Genomic DNA, 26235 nt, shown 5'->3' with positions numbered 1-26235 from the left:
GTTTGCGGGTTGGTTGATAACTATATGTTTTATAACACACAGAACGCCGGTTGAATGTTGCAAGTGCTATCTGTAGACGATCAAATCCGCTAGCAATATCGTGACCGGTTCAAACAACGCTTCTGTTTGCGGATTGGCTGAAAACTATGTCACTCTCTGACACACAGAGTGACTGGTGAATGTTGCATGTGCTATCCATGTAGAATCAAACGATCAAACCCACTGCAATAACGTGGGTTGTTCAATCAACTATACTGCTTGTGGATTGGTTGATAACTATGTTCTCTGACACACACAGTACGTGGTGAATGTTGCATGTGCTATCCATGTATCTATTTATTTATTTATTTCAACGGCAATTGCCAAAGTAACAAAAAAAGATTTACTAAAGTTTTCTTAGGAGCTAATAAGACAGAGAGTAAATAGTACCATACAACAAGGAGGCATGACCAGCAAACAACACAGGTAACAACTGTACAAGACTGGAAATTGTAAGGCTAGTAAACACTGTATAGCAATATGACATAGAACACAGAGCCTAATGAGAGCTATGTAAATAAGAAATAACAACAATTAATTAAATACTATAAAGGAAAAACAGTAAATAAACTATATAAAAAGGACTGACATCAGTAAAGAATCTAAGATAACAGTAGGATAAACTAGAGTGGGATTGAGTTAACAGTGTATAGGGCTGCAGTTTTTATAATAACTAAGAAATAAACTATATATATATATATATATATATATATATATATATATATATATATATATATATATATATATATATTTTAACAATAAAAATATCAGGTAACAATAACAAGAATAGAGATTAGGTAAATAGTGAATAGAGCTACTATTTCAATTGATATAACTAACAGAAGACTATAAATACCATAACAAATAAATATACAATAAACAATAACGAAAAGAACTTAAAACAGAAACTGAAGAGGAGGCACTGGCACTATAATGAGGGGAGCCGACGGCCCCAGCATTAGGTAACGTCACACAGAGCAATCACCTTCCTTCTGAACGATGGTGCAGAATCGTGGAAGAAATCCAGATGACTTGAAGCCACCCCACCTGCGCGCATGAGACGAGACATGCCGCTAAAGCGAGAATAGTTGGTGGTATTGAAGCGTCTGCGGAAGATTGTCATTGAGCGCAGACCTCTTGTAACACAAATGTCAATGGAGCTGAGCAGTTCCGGGCAGTCAACGAGGCCATTTAAAAGCTTGAACAATAACAGAAGATCAGCGTGGTGGCGACGAAGTTGTAGTGGGAGAAGGCCAAAATGACTCTCGACATCAGAGACAGGTGTAGTGCGGTAGCTGAACCCCAGTCTTGGACCAAGCATCCTGATGAAACGGTCCTGAACATGTTGTAGCTGTTCCTTGTGATTTAGTTGGTAAGGGGACCATATAACGGAACCATACTCCAGGATTGGGCGCACCAAAGATTTAAAAAGACTAACAATGGACTGAGGTGAGTTGAAGCTTCTTGTAGATCTAAATATGAAACCCAATAGAGAGCTAGCTCTTGAAGCAACATGTGCAATGTGCTCCGAAGGACTAAGTGAAGGAGTCATTATTACACCTAAATCCCTTATTTTGTGGACCCTACGCAGGACACAATCGTGTAAGATATAATTATGTTATGTTGAAGGGCTCCTGCACCACGCTTGAAAGAAACTACGACACATTTCTGGACATTAAGCTCCATGGAGTTGTTCTGACACCAGTTGCAAATATTTATTAGGGATTGCTGCAGGGCAGCGATGTAAATTCAAACGATCAAACCCACTGCAATAACGTGGGTTGTTCAATCAACTATACTGCTTGTGGATTGGTTGATAACTATGTTCTCTGACACACACAGTACCTGGTGAATGTTGCATGTGCTATCCATGTAGACTCAAACGATCAAACCCTCTGCAATAACGTGGGTTGTTCAATCAACTATACTGCTTGTGGATTGGTTGATAACTATGTTCTCTATGTTCTACGATCAAACCACTGTGTATTTCCGTGGGTAGTTCAATCAACGATAGTGTTTGTGGATGTAAACTTTGTCTTTTGTAACACACATAATGCTGGTTTTATTTTGCAAGTGCTATCCATGGACGACCAAGTCCACTTTAATATCGTGACCAGTTCAATCAACGCTACTGTTTGCGAATTGGTTGATAACTATTTCATTCCTTAACGCACAGAGTGTGGGCTGAATAAATCATGTCCTATCCATGTAGACACAAACGATAAAACTCGTTGTGCAATACCGTGACTGGTTCAATCAACTCTCTGTTTCCGGATTGTTTGATAGCTAAGTCATGCTTACCACACATAGTGAATGAAGCATGTGCAATCGGATGTTGTATATAGAATACTAGTATCATTCATATTTGGTCGTCGATGTGTGTTTTATCAATTGATAGATTTATCACAGGATACAGCCTTTGATATTATGCCGTCCCACTTTTCTAAGTACGCTTTTGTAATTACATTTCCATTGGTGTAATATGTATTGAATTATTTAATTGAATAATCATAGAAGTAAAGGTGATAACACTAGAAATATAAATTTATTTACTTTCTATTAACATTTAAAGATGGTTTAAGAGAAAGATGCGTGTCATCCCAACATTTTACTAGTGGTGGATTACAGATTACAGATAATTTATCAAAAATCAGACTATAGCGAAATCATAAGGGAGCGAAATTTTACACATCGAAACAAGACAGGTTGTCTAAGTCGCTATTCTTGGACGTCATAGTGGGGATTAGAGTTGCGTGTTCCATTTCCGCACATGACTTTAGGGATTTTTGTGGTCTATAAATTTATGCGTGGAAGAGTTGGCTGGAGAGTCAAACTTAAAATGATTTGACGTTGGCTGGGGTTTAATTTAACGGAATCAGTGAATTTTATTTAATTTTAAAAGACTCATAAAATCTTTTTGAATATTATGTGTCCAATACTAAACACTATATATGTGTTGTTTTACGTCTTTAATGGCTATTAGTATGACAATAATAGGTTTTTAATGTAAAAACCTTATAAACGGTAATAACATTAAATAATGAAAAACTTACGATCAAATACCCCTTTGAAGGGTTAGAGGCAGATGCACTAAATTGTTTTATGTCAAAAAAAATTCAAAATTAATTCAAGATGAGGACATAAAATAGCTAAGTAAGATTATGCTACAATTATAAAAACAAATGTTAGATAAATTGTCCTTAGTTACATTAATGAGCACGCATTACAGTGTTGTATAAATTTACCCTTTCCTCACCTCTTCGGCTTAGATCACCGTTGTCCTCTGAACTCAAAATATATTCTCAATTAATTCTATAAACTCTGACCTTTGACAAGCAATTATCAATTTATCCCATTTACACTTATTGACGGCGGATCTCTTTAATCCTGTAAGCTTAAGATACTTCTTTTAATTTTGCATTATGACTTCTTCAGATTTTTCTCTTTTTACCTCGGAATCCATAGGTTCAGTGCACCATACTACCAACTGCATATATTCTACAGGCCCCATAAGATTAGTCCCTCACATTATATGTTTCAAATATCTTTTATATACTGTATTAAATTCTTAGATTTTTAAAATAGTAATACTTTGAGCTCAGAATATTTTCTCAAACCTTTTACAGTTACCAATTTACACGGATAAAGTATTTTATATAATTTAAAAAGTGTGTAAGTTCACTTTTAGTTGGTGTTAGAGTTACATTCACTAACTCTAATTTATGTTTGTACTATTGGAGGATACATTTTGATGGAGATGCGGTAACTCCTCCTTTAAAAATTACTGAATACGATGATAGTAAACATAAATCACAAAAAAATCCATCCTACATTTGAATTTGATTTGGCGATGAGAATAAAGACTAAAAGAAACTTATTCCATAGAAAGTATAATTACAAATTTCCCCAACTTTATAAAAAAATGTGTCAAACTATACCAACATAAAACATTATATATCATATATTTATATTAAGAATATTTGACCTAAAGCTATCACTACTATGTGCACTACTTACACTTATCGTACTTTGCGCAAAATATAATGTGATAATTTTTCTTGTCCTTCACACGAATGAAATAACAAATATAATATTTCCTATATATAAGTATATCTATAAATAAAAAGTAAGGCAAAGATGCTGAATAGTTTAAAATAAAGAATGTTTGCTAGTAAAATTAACTAAAACCTACATAAATAACTATACAAGAGGATAAATGGAGATGCACGCAGTGAAATTGTATGACATATCCGGGATACATATCTGGTAGTGGAACACTGAGGTAATCTCGGCATTACACGTACGAGATTATACGATATTAACCTATGAACTACATGACAGGAAAATAGTGTTGACGTCCTCTCCGTGATATTATATGACATATTCGGGATAAATATATTTGGTGTTGTAACACTGAGGTCATCTTGGCATTACACGTACGAGATTATACGATATTAACCTATGAACTACATGACAGGAAAATAATGTTGACGTCCACTCCGTGATATTGTATGACATATCCGGGATACATATCTGGTAGTGGAACACTGAGGTAATCTCGGCATTACACGTACGAGATTATACGATATTAACCTATGAACTACATTATAGGAAAATAGTGTTGACGTCCACTCCGTGATATTGTATGACATATCCGGGATACATATCTGGTAGTGGAACTCTGAGGTCATCTCGGCAATTACACGTACGAGATTATACGATATTAACCTATGAACTACATGACAGGAAAATAGTGTTGACGTCCACTCCGTGATATTGTATGACATATCCGGGATACATATCTGGTAGTGGAACACTGAGGTCATCTCGGCATTACACGTACGAGATTATACGATATTATCCTATGAATTACATGACAGGAAAATAGTGTTGACGTCCACTCCGTGATATTGTATGACATATCCGGGATACATATCTGGTAGTAGAACACTGAGGTCATCTCGGCATTACACGTACGAGATTATACGATATTAACCTATGAACTACATGACAGGAAAATAGTGCTGACGTCCACTCCGTGATATTGTATGACATATCCGGGATACATATCTGGTAGTGGAACACTGAGGTCATCTCGGCATTACACGTACGAGATTATACGATATTAACCTATGAACTACATGACAGGAAAATAGTGTTGACGTCCACTCCGTGATATTGTATGACATATCCGGGATACATATCTGGTAGTGGAACACTGAGGTCATCTCGGCATTACACGTACGAGATTATACGATATTATCCTATGAATTACATGACAGGAAAATAGTGTTGACGTCCACTCCGTGATATTGTATGACATATCCGGGATACATATCTGGTAGTGGAACACTGAGGTAATCTCGGCATTACACGTACGAGATTATACGATATTAACCTATGAACTACATGACAGGAAAATAGTGTTGACGTCCTCTCCGTGATATTATATGACATATTCGGGATAAATATATTTGGTGTTGTAACACTGAGGTCATCTTGGCATTACACGTACGAGATTATACGATATTAACCTATGAACTACATGACAGGAAAATAATGTTGACGTCTACTCCGTGATATTGTATGACATATCCGGGATACATATCTGGTAGTGGAACACTGAGGTAATCTCGGCATTACACGTACGAGATTATACGATATTAACCTATGAACTACATTATAGGAAAATAGTGTTGACGTCCACTCCGTGATATTGTATGACATATCCGGGATACATATCTGGTAGTGGAACTCTGAGGTCATCTCGGCAATTACACGTACGAGATTATACGATATTAACCTATGAACTACATGACAGGAAAATAGTGTTGACGTCCACTCCGTGATATTGTATGACATATCCGGGATACATATCTGGTAGTGGAACACTGAGGTCATCTCGGCATTACACGTACGAGATTATACGATATTATCCTATGAATTACATGACAGGAAAATAGTGTTGACGTCCACTCCGTGATATTGTATGACATATCCGGGATACATATCTGGTAGTGGAACACTGAGGTCATCTCGGCATTACACGTACGAGATTATACGATATTATCCTATGAATTACATGACAGGAAAATAGTGTTGACGTCCACTCCGTGATATTGTATGACATATCCGGGATACATATCAGGTAGTGGAACACTGAGGTCATCTCGGCATTACACGTACGAGATTATACGATATTATCCTATGAATTACATGACAGGAAAATAGTGTTGACGTCCACTCCGTGATATTGTATGACATATCCGGGATACATATCTGGTAGTGGAACACTGAGGTCATCTCGGCATTACACGTACGAGATTATACGATATTAACCTATGAACTACATGACAGGAAAATAGTGCTGACGTCCACTCCGTGATATTGTATGACATATCCGGGATACATATCTGGTAGTGGAACACTGAGGTCATCTCGGCATTACACGTACGAGATTATACGATATTATCCTATGAATTACATGACAGGAAAATAGTGTTGACGTCCACTCCGTGATATTGTATGACATATCCGGGATACATATCTGGTAGTGGAACACTGAGGTCATCTCGGCATTACACGTACGAGATTATACGATATTATCCTATGAATTACATGACAGGAAAATAGTGTTGACGTCCACTCCGTGATATTATATGACATATCCGGGATACATATCTGGTAGTGGAACACTGAGGTCATCTCGGCATTACACGTACGAGATTATACGATATTATCCTATGAATTACATGACAGGAAAATAGTGTTGACGTCCACTCCGTGATATTGTATGACATATCCGGGATACATATCTGGTAGTGGAACACTGAGGTCATCTCGGCATTACACGTACGAGATTATACGATATTATCCTATGAATTACATGACAGGAAAATAGTGTTGACGTCCACTCCGTGATATTGTATGACATATCCGGGATACATATCTGGTAGTGGAACACTGAGGTCATCTCGGCATTACACGTACGAGATTATACGATATTAACCTATGAACTACATGACAGGAAAATAGTGTTGACGTCCACTCCGTGATATTGTATGACATATCCGGGATACATATCTGGTAGTGGAACACTGAGGTCATCTCGGCATTACACGTACGAGATTATACGATATTAACCTATGAACTACATGACAGGAAAATAGTGTTGACGTCCACTCCGTGATATTGTATGACATATCCGGGATACATATCTGGTAGTGGAACACTGAGGTCATCTCGGCATTACACGTACGAGATTATACGATATTAACCTATGAACTACATGACAGGAAAATAGTGCTGACGTCCACTCCGTGATATTGTATGACATATCCGGGATACATATCTGGTAGTGGAACACTGAGGTCATCTCGGCATTACACGTACGAGATTATACGATATTAACCTATGAACTACATGACAGGAAAATAGTGTTGACGTCCACTCCGTGATATTGTATGACATATCCGGGATACATATCTGGTAGTGGAACACTGAGGTCATCTCGGCATTACACGTACGAGATTATACGATATTAACCTATGAACTACATGACAGGAAAATAGTGTTGGCGTCCACTCCGTGATATTGTATGACATATCCGGGATACATATATTTGGTGTTGTAACACTGACGTCATCTTGATCTAGAGAATGCCTTGCATTTGGTTACATGTATTTTTATACCGAATCTAGCCTACTTAAGTTCTTTTGATGTAAGTATGAGTTTTCTTTATGGTAGCTTTGTACAAGTACATATTGTAATTATTTAAAGATATATATATATATATATATATATATATATATATATATATATATATATACAGTATATTGATAAGCTTTACATTAAACCTTTACTGTACATACTATTGTGTTAGAATACCTATGCATGATAGTGATAATTTGCGACTATAATTGTAAAAATATTTCACACTATGAATTTTCAGAACTGAAGGTGTACTTTTACAAGTTTTTTCGTTGACAAGTAGGTTCATGGACAGGGTGTACTTTCTTAACAGCTTGGATTGCCGTTGGGCTGACAACTGCAATGAGGTTAAACTTTTCATGTTGGTGCACTGGGTGATTTACTTGACTGAGAGGGGGGAGTAAGCTAGTTCCAATTATGTCCTAATGAGTTCTAAAGGCCAACGGCACTTGTATATTAGAGTTTATAAATCTGAAATTGTAATATTTTTATCATAAAGTTATGATTGCAAAAATGGTAGGAGTTTGTATTTTAAATTATTAATAATGTTTATTTTAATTGGTTATTCTCACTTACGTATTTATGTCAGCTGTAGTATAACGTATAACCTAGATGGGGTAGATAAACATGTAATGTCAGTCTGGAGCGCTATCTCTGCGACATGTGGCATTAGGGAGATGTCGTTGCCTGCATCAGTCAGATCTATCTTCACAGCTTGTCAGATACATTGACTGAGATATGTGGTGGCATTACTGCCAACGTTATCTAACACAACATAGCTTCCTTTATGTGGGATATTTTATAGTTTTAAGTATGCATTTTACGTTCGTTCAATGTGTGTAGATTATGAAAAAATATCATTACGTATAAAAAGAACTAAATTCTTATTAATTAATATAAGTTTTTTTTATGAACGTTCTTACCTTATTGTAATGACTGCCATAAAATAATTTAATAAATACATTAAGTTCCATGCAGTAATGGATTAAATTATTACAAAAAGCGTTAATCCATTGTCTTCACTAATTATAATAAATTTAAAGTACGATGGGGAAAAAAGTCAAAACAGTAATAAAATGTTTGTCTGCGAATTATGAAACCCTTACAACTGTTATTATCCGTAAACATTGAGGTAATTCCAATTCCGGAATACAAATTCGAAGAACAAATTCGAAGAATAAAAATCATTTTTTTAACAAACTGACTATATTCATGGGAGATTTTGACAGTTGACGTATTGTAAATAAATAAACATGTTACTTTCTACGCTATAATCCAAGTACATAGATGAAAATTAAAAATTTTTAACTTCAGGACATTTTACTTATTTCATTTAAATTATTTTAATATTTTTTAGGACAATTATGTAAAAACTTGACGTATCTTATATTTATCTAAGCTTCAGGTTGTCTTAAATTAAACTTCAATGACTAATATATACTTTTGGATCTGATTATAACGTTATCTAAATGTCCTTCTTCAAATACCATTCACTCTACGTTTAGTGATAAAACAATTATTCCAATTCCAATACTAATAGCACGACCATTATATATTCAAGATAAATTCAGATTTATAAACATTGGAATGAAATATGTTTAATATACATTTAAATACTGTAAGTAACGATTGTTACTTACATAATTAGTTATTCTTATTATTTTGTATTAATGAGAGTAAATTAATTTTATGATGACATGAAATTGGTACATATTTACGAACGAAAGTGCATTAGAGCTAGTTTATTATTTAATCGTCGAGTATTTTTACAATAACACCCTTAACATCCTACATTTTAAGTTATCTCAGGTAATGTAGCCACATGCAATGAAAGGTTTAGCTTCTGAAAGGCTACGGGTGAGCAGTAGCTCTTTCAAATCCGATTTCACCAAATGGAAAATCCTCTTGCTTTGCATAATACATGTAACAGAATACATTACAAAGAGTATCTTTAAATGGGCTTTCTCTTTGGGTGTAGTACACTTCGTTAATAATAAAGGACATGTTTCATTTATTCAATACTTCCTTATCACAGATTTCCTCGTAAGCGGGACTGTTTAAAAGTTTTCTTTTTCAGTAAAACATATAATTAAAGTAAAAAAACTATAGTGTATTGTGGATAACGTTTTATTCAGTTAAATCTGTATGTATATATATATATATATATTATATATATATATATATATATATATATATATATATATATATATATATATATACACAATATAATGTAATATCTAATACAATATATAATAAAAATAATATTTAAATTATTGTAATAATAATATATTATATTTAAATTAAGATTATTATATATATATATATCATATATATATATATATATATATATATATATATATATATATATATATATATATATATACGCGTAGATACACACAGACAAACATTTTAAGGTAGTTCCTGACTCTTCGAGCCGATAGAGGATAATCTACAAGGAATTCTTCAACATGTTTAACGTAACCATAGCTCAAGATATACATCGTTATAAAGGGATTGTTTGGAAAATATGAATGCTAAAGAGAAAAACCTAGTATTGATGTACTACTCGACCTATGTTCTCTTTTTAGATTTTCTTCTGACTGCTTTCGGGCTATCCCCTAGACATGAAATAAAAAAAGCTACTTACAAAAAGTAGCTTTATATGTGCAGTAATGATTTGCCAATTTTATTAATTTACATGTAATCCTTTGGGAATTACCAAGCCCGTTCGAGACTGTTTGTACACTCTGTACGTAAAATATTATATATTGTTGGAGGAAAGATATACACATGAAATATATTTTATTTCTAATAGTGAATCGCTTACAAATAAAAATGTATTGGAATTAATTTGGTAGCTAAAGGCTTAAAACGAATAAATCATATATTGACTGTGTAATTGAGCATAGCAAGAATCATCTCAAAAAGTCATTTATTTTTTAAGCATACGACAGCTCAATAACGTATAGCTTGAGGTATAAGAGGCGTGATGTACAGGGATACCAGTAATCCGATAGATTCGAGGATACCTGTGTACATAAAGATAGGGTTTCAATTCCTCTAGTACCAGGATTTTATAAGCGTTTAATTTTAAGGTTTTATGTAAAAATTTTTGAACTGTTAATTTTTTAATACGTAATTAAACGCTTCGACTAAGGATGGATTCCCCAAGACTTCTAATTGCCGATTGTTTAATTAATTAGTTCAACCGTTTCGTTTTGTATAACTGGTCTGCCGGTTGATTTCTGTTTTTTAACTGATCCAGTTTCTTAGAATTGTTTTAAACCAACGTGTTATGTTATTTTGTGTTGAGGATTTTTTTTAAATTCACGTGGGAACGCACGTTAAACTTAAATTGTGGATTTTAATTGAGCCAACAACAAAAACACTTTTCTTTATCTTTATCCGAGAACATAGTAACGTACTAAACTCACCACAACAACAATACAAGAACTGATTTCGAGGTAAGAACAGCTTATAAACTAACTATTCGGTCTAGAGGCTTTCAGAGATAAAATTATAACATCTACAAGTTTCCCTCTTATATTTCCTACGAATAGCTAAAACCGCACCATTCATTATGATAACGATGTATTAAAGATTGAGATACGGAATATTGTGAGATTCGAACTTGTATTTAAGATATGGGTTGCCTGTAAGCTATCGTATAGCTTGAAGAGTAAAAGACAGAAGCAGAGAGACTAGAGCTCGTATTTAGGCTACGAGTTTGGCTGTAAGCCATCGTATGGGCTCAAGAGTGAGAGACAGGATGTAGTGGGACTCGAGAATGAAGAGGCAAGCGACTGTTTCATATCTTTACCGAGAGCCCTCAAGTGTTTTGCTCCACACGTCAAAGATTCTCGTTTTATTAAAACATGAGAAGGATAAGTTTGGACGTATTATATCAAAATACTTCTGTACCTATAATTTAAAACTGTTACATATTTGTAACTCTGTTTCGTACTATTTATTATATTAATTATTAATTAATGCAATTTAATATTTCTGGCTGAATAAAACGCCTGAATTTCCACTATCAATTTGATGTCAAATCTGTTGTAAATTAGAAATATTTTTAAATTGTTGTACTTTTTTTTACAGCAATTGAAGAATTATAAACGTAACAAAATCCTCCGTAATTTTTCTCTTTCGTTTATTTAAAAAGTCACTAGCACTTAGATTAGAGCTCCTTGATTAGATTTATGTATCATCCACAGGTAAATGCTATCTCAGGACAAACAAAGACCTTGATTAAAGTACGCAAAGTAAATATAAGTGTTGTGTTAATTATGGTTCGGGAATAATGAATTTAGCGTGACAACGCATTATTTAGATTTTTTAACATTTTAAGCAACTTTTTGTGTGTATAACATTAGTTATTTACAGAATAATGGATCAATAATATATTTATTTAACAGTGTTTCTTAATATTAGTTTCACTGAACGATATCAAATATTAGGAAAGTATTGTTACAGTTTAAAATTCTAGTCATAAACTTTAAAAAATAAGATGGGGAAAAGTTTTTATAATATTGTTACTTACTTATACTAAATTATTTTCTTTTCATTAATTACACTGGATATAGGGAAAATTATCGTCTGAAGAAGAAAACATTCCATGTTATTTAATAAATAAAAACACTTTTATTTTTACCGAAAAGTATATTTTTGCGTTACATCACAATCTGTGTCCAGAAGACAAATAATGAGGAATATTAAAGATATTTTGTACACTCCATCAGAGTTTAATTTATTACGTACCGAATATTACGTACAATATATTCAACCAGAAAACCATTAACAATGAATATATGAAGGAACTCAGTATTAACATTATAGTGAAAAACTAAAAAAAAAATACTTTTCATACTAGTTTAAATTATTTAAATTATTCTTTTGTAATGAAAAACTAATATAAAAACTACACTCCTACATATACTACTTCTAATCCTATATATTTTAGGAGTAGGTTTCTCTACTCCTAAATAATCTTTTCAAAAACTGCCTCAATTTGAAGATTATGCTACGTTGTTAATTTGAAATTAGATAAACTTATTGGCTGAGCATTAGAAGAGCCTATCCCTCAAGAGGCTGTAAAAATCTTATACGTGGCGGCTGGCAGTCTATTTGTCTATCTACCATTAACTTTACAAGTTTTTTGTTTACATAACAAACACTGATATCAATTATAGTTAATTTCAAATTGGCCAAGTGTTAGTGAATATTGTTTTGTTCGCATGAAAAACTATAATACTAAATAGGAATAAACGAATAAATAATATCAGAAACTAAATTATTATAAGCATGTGAGATTTGAACTTGGAATATTTCGTTCGTAGAGTAAAATTAAAATATAATAAATTGAATGTTAATTTTCAAATATCTAGGCAAGATCTGATTTCACTTGAACTCTCCCTACGTCACCGGTACTTTAGTTATTTAAAGACTGCTATGAAATCTAGTTTAATACAAAAAATACCAATGTAATATGTGAAATGATATATTTAACATGACTTTATCCGTAAACTTTAATTTTAACATGAAACTTTACTTATTAACTAACGAAAATGTGTTTTGTGATGGAGCATGTCCGACCATAGAACTTTTAATAGTGTAATATTTACTTCAATTTCTTTTTTGTATGACTGTTTGTATATTTTTAGCCCACAGGACATGTTAACGATGAAATAAGCTGTAAATTTGCAATTTTGCATGCAAATTCGGCGAAGCGTGTTACGTGAAAATATGGCGTACACCTACCTCTTAAATAAATGTAAAACATTGGTAAAGTAAACATACATTATAAAAGTCTTAAGCTACAAATTTTTGAAAAACTTTATAATATGGTATAAATTTTCTAGCGAAACGATATGTGTTCAGGTTAGAAGTGATGTTTAAACAAAGTTTACCTAAATATCCGTTAAATGATGCTTGCCGTAAGATGTTACTACATTTTTAAGTTTAGATTATGTATAATAAAAGTAACCCAACTATAACACTGTTTATTTTTATATTAATCTTTTTCATGGGGATATGTATTTCGTTTTTGCTTTTTACACTTGCTTTTACATATACATCACATATTACTGGGAGAGTTTTGGAATATTATGCGGTCAACTTTTCATTTAGTAGAAGGACTCTAGCTTGCGTAAAGCCTATGTCGTAGTTTTCTAGGTGATTTTATAACCTTTGAACTAATTTATGAATCTCACACGCATACTCACTCTGACGAAAGTAATAGTACTCTATTTACAAAAGATTAAATGTAAAATTGCAAACTATACTGTATTAGAAAAATTTTAATATTCACAATTGTTTTCATAACCTCAAAAATACACAAAATTTTTGAATCATGTTCAAAGCACTATAATGCAAAGCATACCCCAAACTGTATACATTTAGACGTTCGTAAATGACCTCCTTCAGAACCTAAGAAAATAAGTATTGTTTGAGGAAGTTTATTGGTAGAACAGTTGCTAGGTTCTTCAAGAAAGTCATTTACACTTACAGGCAGGTCTTGAGTTGGCTGGTAATAGGCCTCACACTGATTCTTGTAAGAAAACTTCCTTAAGCATGCATTCATTAATAGTATTTGTATCCTCTTTGCCCCATAAATACTCTCATTGTTTGAAATTAAGATTCATAGCAAAAGGTAAGGATATGTTAAAACATTTATGTCTTTTCTTTATGTGACAATAGAACTTGCTTTAACCCTGGATTAGTCGCACCAAAAAAATATATAATATGCTCGCGCACGGTAAAAAAGACCAGGTTGTATAAAATAAAATTGAATTACTTTTGCAAATAAAATGTATTGTTTATTAATACATAAAAGTACCACATAAACACTAAATCAAAACATATATTTTGAAAAAAAATTAATTAGCGTATATAAGATTTAAAATATTATTGTAATATTTAGATTTTTTATTGTTTATTGTATTAACGTACGTATTAACCATATTTTAACACAACACTTTTGTCAACTAAAGAAATGAAATCTATTATCCTTTTATAAATATGTTGTCATCAAAACACGAGTGTAACATAAGAAAATCTAAAGTTATATTATTATTTTAATAAATAAAGTTTCTTCTAGCTTAAAGTATGTGCTATTGAATATGATAATATGGTATAAAAAATAGTGATTGAAATAAAAATATAAAATAGCAGCAAACACAGCTGGATAGTGCTCTTTAAATTCTTTACGCCTCTTCTTCTACTTCGTCACCTGCGTCTTCAGAACAGCTGGTGCAGAAGTTTGTTGTGTGTTCTTTACATATGTACCGATTGCAAGAAGAACATGTCACTTTTGTTTTCCGGTTCCGACGCCATGAGCAGTAAGCACATCTAACAGCAGCTGTTTCTGCACGACGTCGTGGTTCATCCCTTATTCCGGCAAGTTCCTTCACCTTTAGTTTCAACTGTCTTGGCAGATTTTCTAATGTTGCCCTAAATTTCAAATGATCAATGCAGAGTTCTCTTGCTATCGTCTTAAAAAAATCACGTCTTGTAATTTCTTTACCTGAATTGGCAAGGTAGATTACATAACTGTTTACTCCTGCCGTGTTCATCATAGAAAAGAATAGAGATAGAGACCACCTGTTTGTTTTTCTGGTAACAGAATACGTAGCTTTCAACTGATCAGGGGTATCAACGCCACTTTTTTCCTGTTGTAGTGTGTCAGCATTTCAGGTTTCTGTAAATCACCAGTCGTTTCGTGAATGGTGTCCGAACGATGCTCAGTGGATAAAAGCAAGACTACTTTTTTGTTTCGATTTATAAGATAGAAGTGTAGCCTTCTCTCCATATACAAACAAGCTAGTGTAAACCTCACGTTCTTTATGATCTTTGTACACTGTGATGTTTGGAAGTTCTTTTTTGTTTTTCCTCACAGTCCCAACAAGTAATAACCGTTGCATTGGCTTTTAATTGTTGTTCTACTACTACCATTTCATTTTCTTCTCTAGCAGGTTCCGGACGTTCATCATCTTCATCTGCAGATTCTTCTGTTTCTGTATTGTGGTCACTAGTATCTTCTTCATGATCTAATCCATTGTCGCTGTCATCGGCCAAAGGCTCATTACCTTCCGATATGGGCTCCTATAATAATGCTCGAATACGTTCGATCCATATTGCACAATGTTTCACTTACAAAAAGATTAAAACATTAAGGATTTTTTTTATAACACATACGTATTTACTCGCGCACGGAATTCTAGACCCGAGATTAGGGTCACACAACTACTCGCGCACGGAACTTAAGACCAGGCCGAAAAATAATCGATCGCACTCAGTCAAGGTCAAACGCTAAACTGACGAGCAGGGTGGCAACTGGTGTAGGAGGATGAAAGAGGATGCTACTGGTCAGGGGAGGTGTTTACGCGCGTAAACAAGTACAGTCGCTATCAAAATAAAATAGACCCGGTCAAAAAGACCGTGGCGCGAGCATTGCAGGGTTAAAAAAATACCCTTTACATAGTAATTGTAATACATTCGATACTTTTAAGTAGAAATTAAACAATGTTTAACAGCCATTAAGTATAGGCAGATGTAAAACCCACATTTTGTGACGTAGTAAGGGAAATTTATATACCAAAACAAACATCAATATATCGTGCATAAATCGCGAGTGGATTTACCTATCAATTTAAAGCATCGTTAACAAAAAACTCAAGCATCAATTAATTTTGATTAATTTCTCGAAATTTAATCCGTAATATATGCATGAGACGAGAAGTTTTATTTCGAATTCTCACCTAATGTAATGTAATGTAAGGGCACATTTCTTCAAATTTTTGACGAAGAATTCCTACAGTATCAAGTCCTGAGGGTAAGTAGTGTGACAGTAGGCTCGGCTCTCCAATAGTTTTCCACCAAACACATAAGTGATTTTATCAAATCAAGAGTATATTTAACAAATCAATGTAGAATACTGAACCAGTTGTTAACAACCTATCATCATTTGTTTTTGTTGTGTCATATGCGATGTTGACCATAACATCTAATCATTTTTTTACATTACATTTTATGATGTCGTCTGGTAATTATCTCTGAAACATGTAACCTGTGCTACCACATGCTATACTATGGGTTTTCTTTGGATACAGAGCAAAATATAACCAATGATCTTAGAAACAATTACGTAGGCCATAGTAACTCCAGCAGCTGGTAATTTTCTCTCTGTAATACTCTTAATAAAAAAAGTGATTTTAATTACGAAATGACTCATGGCAAGTATCTTTGATATGGTAGACCGGGAGTGTATGAGATTAGAGATTAGTCAGTTGAGGTGAATATTTTATCCCAGGGATTCAGTAACATGACAGATTCTATCCACTTAATTCAACATGTACACATTTATTCATTCTATAGGTTAGTACTTATAAAATATTCGTAACGGACAATTAAATTTTCTTGCAATAAAGAGACTAAAGATTGAATTTTTATTTAATAATATATTAAATTTTAACAGTATTTCTTACCACATTATATAAAACGATAACCTACGTTTTTTTGCTATACAATCTTATTCTGTTATATAAAACTTGACATAGATAAAGACGATGTTACAGCCCTTGCTGTACATGCAGATTGACTGGCTCAGTCAGCACGACAACCGCTTTGTTAGCACACAAGAACTGCTTCAGTCGTCAGTTTCATACAAAGGACAGCTTCAACAAAATGCCATGTCAGCTGCTTTGATATATGAACTCATGAAAATTTATTCATCTCTATTCTTGGTCACATTTTAAACAGTATTAAACACTCATTGTTTAAATTAGGTCCAACCATATCCAGGAACATTTAAAGTACTAGAACTTGTTTGTTTTCTTGCTATTGAGATTGAAAATCCGGAAGTACTATTAACTGTATTAATCTTAATATTAATACTTAACAAATTATGCACCGTCTATTTTAACTTAAACCTATGAAGAATATAAGGATTTATTTTAATGTCTTAAGAATTATAAAATTTTATTTTATCATCAAATTGAACACAAGAACACATGGGAATTTTTAGTGATATGAATGTGTTGTAAATAAAACTAAATGCTCTTAATAAATCCAATTCCGCTTTTTTCGAGAAGTTCAAGTATGAACATCTAGCCTTGTAAGTAAAATATATCGGCATACTTTTTAAAATTATATGTCTTCTGCAGCCCTAATGTAAAATATGTAAATCAGTTTGGATGATTTGAGGCTAATAAAAATAGAACTTAAATTAGTGAAGTATACAAAGTTGTTCTTGAACAAAGTTTGTTGAATAATAGTGTGTGGGAAGAAGTGTTCTCGGTTGAGATTGCAAATACAACTTCTAACCGATTACATTAAGAATTTACGGAGTCAGGTGGTAAAATGTCAAATGTATCCAACTTTTCTAACCAGTAGGACTGTACCTGAAACTGTTCAGGGCTGAAGATCAAATTAAATTATGCTAACTGTTAAGCTGTTTGGAAGCCATGATGAAAGGGAGAGATGAAACTTCATTGAGCTTTTCTGATATCGTAAATATTTGCATTGAATATGATAACGGATGTGCAAAAGTTGAGTTTTAAGAATTTTATTAGGTTAAAAAGTAGTTCTGAACTACTTTATACCTATTGGACACCGAGAGAAGTTGGAGTAGGACAATATAACCAGGTCGCAGAGAAGGAATGAGAGGTAAAGTTACTAAAGTTCATTGGCACAGTCCTAGGCTGGTGCTTTGCAGCATTTACGATGATGTAATAGAAATTTTAATTTGGTAATTTCCCCTTAGTAAAAGCTATAATTTTTTCCGTGGCAACCTACGGATCTTTACTGATCTGGAGAACGTGTGTATTTAAGAATATAAGTTATGAGGAGATACGATGCTGAACGTAAGATCCAATTCCCAGGATGCAAAGTAAACATCTCCTAGCCACAGGTAAACATAATCGGAAAGGGATCGTTATCTGTGCCGGCCGATAGAAATGTAAACACTGCTCAAAATAAGCAGGTAAGACTGACTTTACTTGCTGCGACAACTATTAATAATCAAAACTCGTTACTATTGGACACGGGAAGTTTTATGTCACTAATAAGTAAAGACATGTGTTTATGATGTTTTAATTTTATACAGGTTCGTACATTAACATAAAATGTATTAAGGCAAGTGATTGTTAAATTTGTTATACTAGTAAAGTGTTAATTTAGGATAAATATATCAGAATTTTATTGGAATGTAGTGTTTACCCGAGCTGAGAAGTTATGCTGGACTGTTATTATGGGGACGGACTGTATGAATGTGAATGGCATGAGTAATAGCATACAAGGTGATTTTTGCTACTTTTAGTTCACATCAGTTAAAGTTATTGCTTACAGTACAAGAGCGTAATAAAAGCAATCGGAAATCAAGGAATTGTACTAGGTTGTGTAACATACAAAGATGAAATATCAAAAAGTTAATGCGTAATAAAAGGATCTTACACATAAAATAGGTAAGGCAATAGATTTTGAGATGGACTTGGAGGGAACTGATGTGGAACCAGTCATGTTAAAACTTTACCCCATACTTCTCCCTTGTTTAAGCAACTGAAAAGAATGTAGGGTGTTCTACTGGTACAAAAGTCCTGCATATTTAGTGGCTAAGCCTGATACCGCCATAATTAAAATCATATTAATAAACTAAACATTAAAATGAAGCGCGCATAATACATTAACGGGGATGTTATGGAAATTGTATCAACACCTAAAAAGAACCAACTACTTTAGAAAAATATACTTAGGTAAGAGAAACCATCAACTGGCGCTGAGTAAGAGGAACAAACACCGAATAGATTTTGTAACAAATTACGGCATTATGACAAAATACTGTGTATCGTAACTAATTATTAATACAGTACATTAAAAAGTTTGAGAACTAGTTTGTCTGGAAAATGAACAACATCGTGTTAAAAGGTTGAAATACAACATTTTATTTTAGATGGATAAGGTTAGTAGCAAACGTTGGCACTGCTTGTTAATAGCTATCTTCATGAATATATTAGTCACTTGAATTTAATAAAGACAGTGAGTGCAGGGTGCCAAGAGGACAGACGTGATATTGCTCTAAAGTAAAACAAAACCAACTTTATGACTCCAATTTGGCTTGTAGTCAGTAAGCTTTATGACCAGTAACATACAGCATTTGCGTTTTAGCTTTATAGGTCATATTAAGTGATTTGTTTTAAATATATAATGGGTACAAGATCATAAGATTAATTATGTCATTTAGAAAATTAAACGAAGCATGTTTTATTTCTGATGCGGACTTCTATTACATAAAAATGTTTTTAATACAATGTTATACACATACTTTACCTTTACACGCACTTACATTTCAGGGCATTGGGCATTTGAACGTCTGATATAACAAACGAAGATTAGTAAGTTTTAGACCTTTATTTCTCGACGTAATTTTAATTGCTAGTGCTACTGTAACTGTATAAAAAAATGTAAATTAGCCCCACAAAAAGCGAAATTTGTGGAAATGGGTTGTTCTGATTTGGATTTTTATATCTTTGTCCATTGAAGGTTGAGCAGCATCCATTGATACTTTAACCTAATTAATTTCAATGAACTGCCATTTTCAGTCGTGAATTGAGGCAGTAATGCACCAATCAGTATAGGCTTATTTTTAATAAACGAATCTTACTTTACTTGGTATAGTGTATCTTTCCGCTATTGGAGGTTGACATTTGAAGTTATGATAACAATATCTGAATGTTGGACATCGTAAAAAAGATCGTTATAGACACTGTGTTTCTGACTTAATGTGTTTTGATGCCACAAGCTGTCAATAATTTATAATACTTAATAATCTTTGCAAGATGAGCATAGTTTCAGGTACCAAACATTTTAAATAAGTATAAGTATAAGTTGCTGTGGAAATGGCTATGCTTCATCAAAGATAAAAGGGTTACTTATTCGTTGATTAAGTGTTTAATATGTTGAGAGTGCCGATGGCTGAGTGGTCTAAGACGTTGGACTTTGGGTCTGAGTTAGAGATAGCGCAGGTTCCAATCCTGTGGCCGTTGCACTTTTTATCAGTAGCTTCGACCTAGTACTGTATTGACTCTCCCCCTTGTTCTGTATGATAAGATCCTCGCACAGGCCAGTGGCCCATGAGGACAGACAGAATAAGGGTTTAAAAGTGGATCGGCCTCTCTTTTTATTAAAAAAAATTTATGCATTGTTAAAAACATATTGATGCATGATATGGACTTTTAGTGTTTAAAATGATAAATACACATATAACATAAAACGCTTCTAAGTCTATATCAGACTGTAGCCCAAGACGAAAGTGATGATATTTTCAAACACAAAACTATAGAGGCATAGCCTATGATTGTTTAACTAAATCATAGTTACCAATGGCATCTAAAAAATAATAACACCTGTTCTTAAAGGCCTCTTAAATATGCTTCATAATTAAATCTAAGCCAATTCTAGATTAAATATAGAATTCTTATTTTCCATTTATATTTGTGTTACTGACTAATATTGACTATCAAATGTTATACTTTTTAAATAACGAAAGACTCTTGAGTTTATTAAAGCTAATGTTAAATAATTAAAATTAAATCGAAGAGTTCCCAATTACTTTTGTTTCTAAAACCAAAATAAAGGATTAATAAATGTTTGGTAATTTAGTTTCTGATTTCCTAAAGTCAAGAGTGCATTATTTTTATAAAATGCCATATTTAATAGGGACTGTACATGTAATTTTATACTTACTCTCGTGATCTACTTCTCAAACATATTTATTTATTTATATAAAATATATTACCTAATCGGTGTAACGGGAAGAGAAAAGTAGCGATGATTGGGCTTACTTCTCTACAAACATTTGGTAAGTATTTAATTTTTATAAAACTTAACGTCATTAACTTTTTATCTAAAATGTATTTATTAAAATGAAATAGATTACAATAATTACTGATTATACGTTACAAAGACATTGTGTAAACGACAAATCGTTTGAACAGAAACACAAACATTTATAATTCTCTAATTTAAATAAAAAAAGAGGGGCAATGGATACTTGAACCTGTCACCAAGCCGTAGTCAATTGCTCTTCATGACTTGATTGCTCTTGTTCAAAAGGTAAATCAATACAGATAGTAAAACACCCACCAAGCATTGACTATTGAGTTTTTCCCCGTCCTTTTTTAAAAACATAATTCATATCACTATAAATAAACTTTCTGACTGAATTTTTGAACATACAACTGTTTTTTTTCACCCATAAGAGAAACTATATACGTGTTCATGAGTTTCAATTATAGGAAATTTATTTGAAATGAATTAACGAGATACATTTTAGGCGTGAACTTATTACATTAATTATTTTCGTCAATATTTCTTTGTTATTTCTAGTAATACTCTGGCCATGGTTATTTAGGGTGAGACGATGCAAAGATTCATCATTAAGATACATATTTACAATATGATAAATTAATTATACCAGCATTGATTTGCTATTTCCTTTTATCAACTAAAAATAGAAATAGTTTCTAAATAATTCCATTATTACATTAAAGCTACAGTATGTATTCCAGTCATAACGATGGGACAAACCGTATTTTGAGTAGAACGAATAATATAAATGAGTCCCAAAGTATCAAATAATTCGATTTTGCCCTAAAATTCCTTACACCTTTACCTTCTAAAATTAATTCACACTTTTGCTAAGGAAGTTTTAAAAAGATACCAACACGGTTATAAATGTAAAAGTGTTTATAAAATGTTACTGCCCAAATGTTTCTGCTTTCAATCCATTATGTGAATTACTCCATTTAAAAATGTTGCATGATATAAACGACCACTCATATGGAGCATATCGTTAAATATAACTGAGGAATATATCTAATGTCTGAATATTTAAGCGTTAGGATCTATACTTGTACTTTTTTTATTAATATTGTCAGTATGGTAGTATTTTATATGACATATAATGACATTTTTTACAATTCTTGAAATTATTTATGGCAACTATAGAAGAACGTTAGGGTATCAAATAATATATTAAGAAACACTGGTAAGTGACTTTGATGTGCCAAGTTATGAAGTTCATAACACACAGAATTGATTAGAATCTTTAACTATTTTCCTAAGGGAGATTCTGTACGTCCTATTTATTTAGATACAACAGAAGAAATCCGCTGTTCAACACCGTGATTGGTGCAACCATTGTTACAGTGTAGAAATAAGATCAGTTTATAACTAAGTCATTCTCAACCACAATGAGTGCTGAGTGAATTCAGTATGAGCTAATTTGGTAAACAGACACAATAAAATCCGCTGTCCAATACCGTGACAAGTACAATCACCGCTAATGTTTCCGGATTGGTTGATAACTAAGTCATTCTCTACCACACATAGTGTGAGATCAATTGAGCATATGCTATGTGTGAACATTCAAATCCGCTATCCAATACCATGACTAGTACAATCAACGCTAATGTTTCTGGATTGGTTCATAACTAAGTCATTCTCTACCACACATAGTACGAGATCAATTGAGTATATGCTATCTGTGAATAATCAAATCCGCTATCCAATACCATGACTAGTACAATGAACGCTAATGTTTCCGGATTGGTTGATAACTAAGTCATTCTCTACCACACATAGTGCGAGATCAATTGAGTATATGCTAACTGTGAACAATCAAATCCGCTATCCAATACCATGACTAGTACAATGAACGCTAATGTTTCCGGATTGGTTAATAACTAAGTCATTCTGTACCACACATATTGCGAGATCAATTGAGCATACTATGCTATCTGTGAACAATCAAATCAGCTGTCCAATACTGTGACTATTACAATCAACACTACTTTTTTTCCGTATTGGTTGATAACTCTGTCATTCTCTACCACTCAGAGTGCGAGATCAATTGTTCATATGCTATCTGGGAATAATCAAATCCGCTGTCCAATACCGTGACTAGCAAAATTAACGCTAATATTTTCGGATTGGTTAATAACCACGCCATTCTGTACGACTCAGAGTGGTAGATCAATTTAGCATTGGAACATTTTACCTGGGAACAATCAAATCCGTTGTCCAATACCTTGACTATTACTGTCAACCCTACGTTTTCCGGATTGGTTTATAACTGTGCCATTCTTTACTATAAATATTGCGAAGTGAATGGATCACGTTCTATTCATGAACGGTAATGTCCGCTATTCAATACCTTGAATAGTTTCAATCACCGCTACTGTTTAATAGTTAAAATTAGTTGATAACTAAGTAGGCTAATTTTCAATCAGAGTGTGCCCAATCAAAGGAGAATTTGCTTTTCGTGTACAATCAAATCCTCTGCCCAATACCGTGAATTGTTTAATCAGTGCTACTGTTTAATAAATAAGATTGGCTGATAACTAAGTAGTTTGATTTACGGAGTCATTGGAGCATAATATGTTACCCATGAAAAATCACATCCGCTGTCATATATCGTGTTTGGTTCTATCTCACGGTAACTAATATATTTTCTGCCACACGGTATGAATGGATCATGTGCTACTCATGTTGACTTAACGAACAAACCCACTGTGACTGGTTCAATCAACGGACCGTTTCCGGATTGTTTGATAACTAAGTGATGATCTACTACACAGAGTGTGGGATGAACGAAGCACGTGCTATCTGATGCTGTATATTGAATGGTAGAGCATTCAATGTTTGCCGATATCGGCTATATCATTCAACTGATTCAGCACCTGATATATACCCTTGATATTATCCTTTTCCACTTTTATAAGCACGCGTTTTCTGAATAGATTTCTTTACATTGGTATAAAATGTATTTAATTATTTTAATTGCGTCGCATTTTTTTAAGGATTATATCGAATAATTTCAGAAGTAAAGGTGATATAACAATATATAATATTAATTTATTTACTTTTTATTAACCTCAGCAGGAGGATACGCGGACGCTACGTGTATTCCGAAAATAAAAATTGTAGTGTTATAAAAATTATTTTTTGAAAATCAGCTTATAGCAAAATCATGAGTCAGTGAAATTTTCCAAATCAAAATAAGATAGGATGATTTAATTTTATACTTTTCCCAGGTTTGTAACAACCATTTTGCATGTTATGGGTCTATACTAAAATACTACTTAATACTAAAACATGAACTTTAAATAGTTACGAATAAATTAAATTACATAAAAATGTTTTAAAACGCAAAATCGGTTTAGAAGTTTACAATATGTTTATACATTCATGATCGAAATATTTAATAATTGACAGGAAGTATAAATTAATATATAAATCAATCAGTATAAAACAACATAATGTCCTTTTTATAAAATATAAAGAAAAGGCTTCAATAAAAGATATAGAACATTTAAGTCGGTATTACAACATAATAGTTTAACCAAAGTTAAAAACCACACCCGCCGGCTTTTATAGTGTAAGTAGAAAGCAGTGATTTTTTTCACTTAACACAAAACTGTGTTTTCCGGAATTAACGGTATTAAGATCATTTATTAAGGTAATGTGAATATTAAACTTCAGGGAAATGTGGTTTTCTTTAAAATTAGATATTGATTAGTAATGAATTTCGCTTTTACCAAACCTATTTTTCTATATAAAAAATTAGGTTATGAAGTTTTATAAGATAAGGAACAACATCTATTTCGGAAATTAATTCGCTGAGTGAACTAAGAAATTAGTAAACAGTTACCAGAGATCACTGCAAGCATATATTTATAAATTAAGAATATAAGACTGGTAAACCTTTATATACCTTTTGCTTATTTACGAATAATTATAGAACTTTCATGCTTATCAATTATATAATCCTACATTATTATAACACTTTAAATGTATACTTAATTCATAGGTGATACAAAATACCTTGTAAATTCTTATACTTCTATGAGTTTTTTAGTATATTTTTATAAAACTGCTTTGAAGTACTCAGAATTTCAGTTAAAAACAAAGTTAAAAATTTGACAGTACATAAATGTTAGAATTCTGACAACGTTATGTTAAATTCAGAGGAGTTGTAACTTAAGTGTGTATGTAAATCTTTACAATAACCTGCTATAGTTCCTTTTTTATTGATCTTTGCATACTTTACCGTTTTAAAATAGCATATTAGGTTTGCAGGTTAGGTTGAAAAATTTACCTTTGAGTTTCACTATGCGTTTTCAGAAATAAATTAAGAATTAGTCAAGGGCCTGTTAAGAAGATTTTCCGGAGGGTTAGTTAACAAGCAGGTTCATTGATAAGGGTGTATTTTTCCTTCGACTTAGATTGGCGTTCGGCTGAGAAAAATTAGTGGTTTAACTTTTCTGGTTCAGGTATTTTTGTACATTGATAGGGGGGAGTACGCTCAGTTCAAATATTCATAAATGTGTTATGGAGGTCAATGGCACTCATATAATGGAGTATGTAAATGTGTCGGATTGTAAACTTATCCACATTAAATTTTAAATTGCAAAGATTTTAATAGTGTTT

General features: G+C 32.7%; 1 protein-coding gene across 1 annotated transcript; it reads right to left on the bottom strand.

Moving 5' to 3' along the window:
* Positions 1-997: 997 nt before the first annotated feature.
* On the bottom strand, positions 998-1591 carry LOC124354688. Its single transcript, XM_046805329.1, has one exon. The coding sequence runs from the start codon at positions 1589-1591 to the stop codon at positions 998-1000; it is 594 nt and encodes a 197-aa protein (XP_046661285.1).
* Positions 1592-26235: the final 24644 nt, after the last annotated feature.

Source organism: Homalodisca vitripennis, chromosome 1 (assembly GCF_021130785.1).
Source record: "Homalodisca vitripennis isolate AUS2020 chromosome 1, UT_GWSS_2.1, whole genome shotgun sequence".
Lineage (NCBI taxonomy): Eukaryota > Metazoa > Arthropoda > Insecta > Hemiptera > Cicadellidae > Homalodisca > Homalodisca vitripennis.
The sequence above is the reverse complement of the archived record's forward strand: the minus strand, read 5'-3'. Positions and strand labels throughout refer to the sequence as shown.

Bases quoted from the DNA above. Each gene is read 5' to 3' on its own strand.
- LOC124354688 (XM_046805329.1), bottom strand. From the start codon at position 1,591: ATGACTCCTTCACTTAGTCCTTCGGAGCACATTGCACATGTTGCTTCA.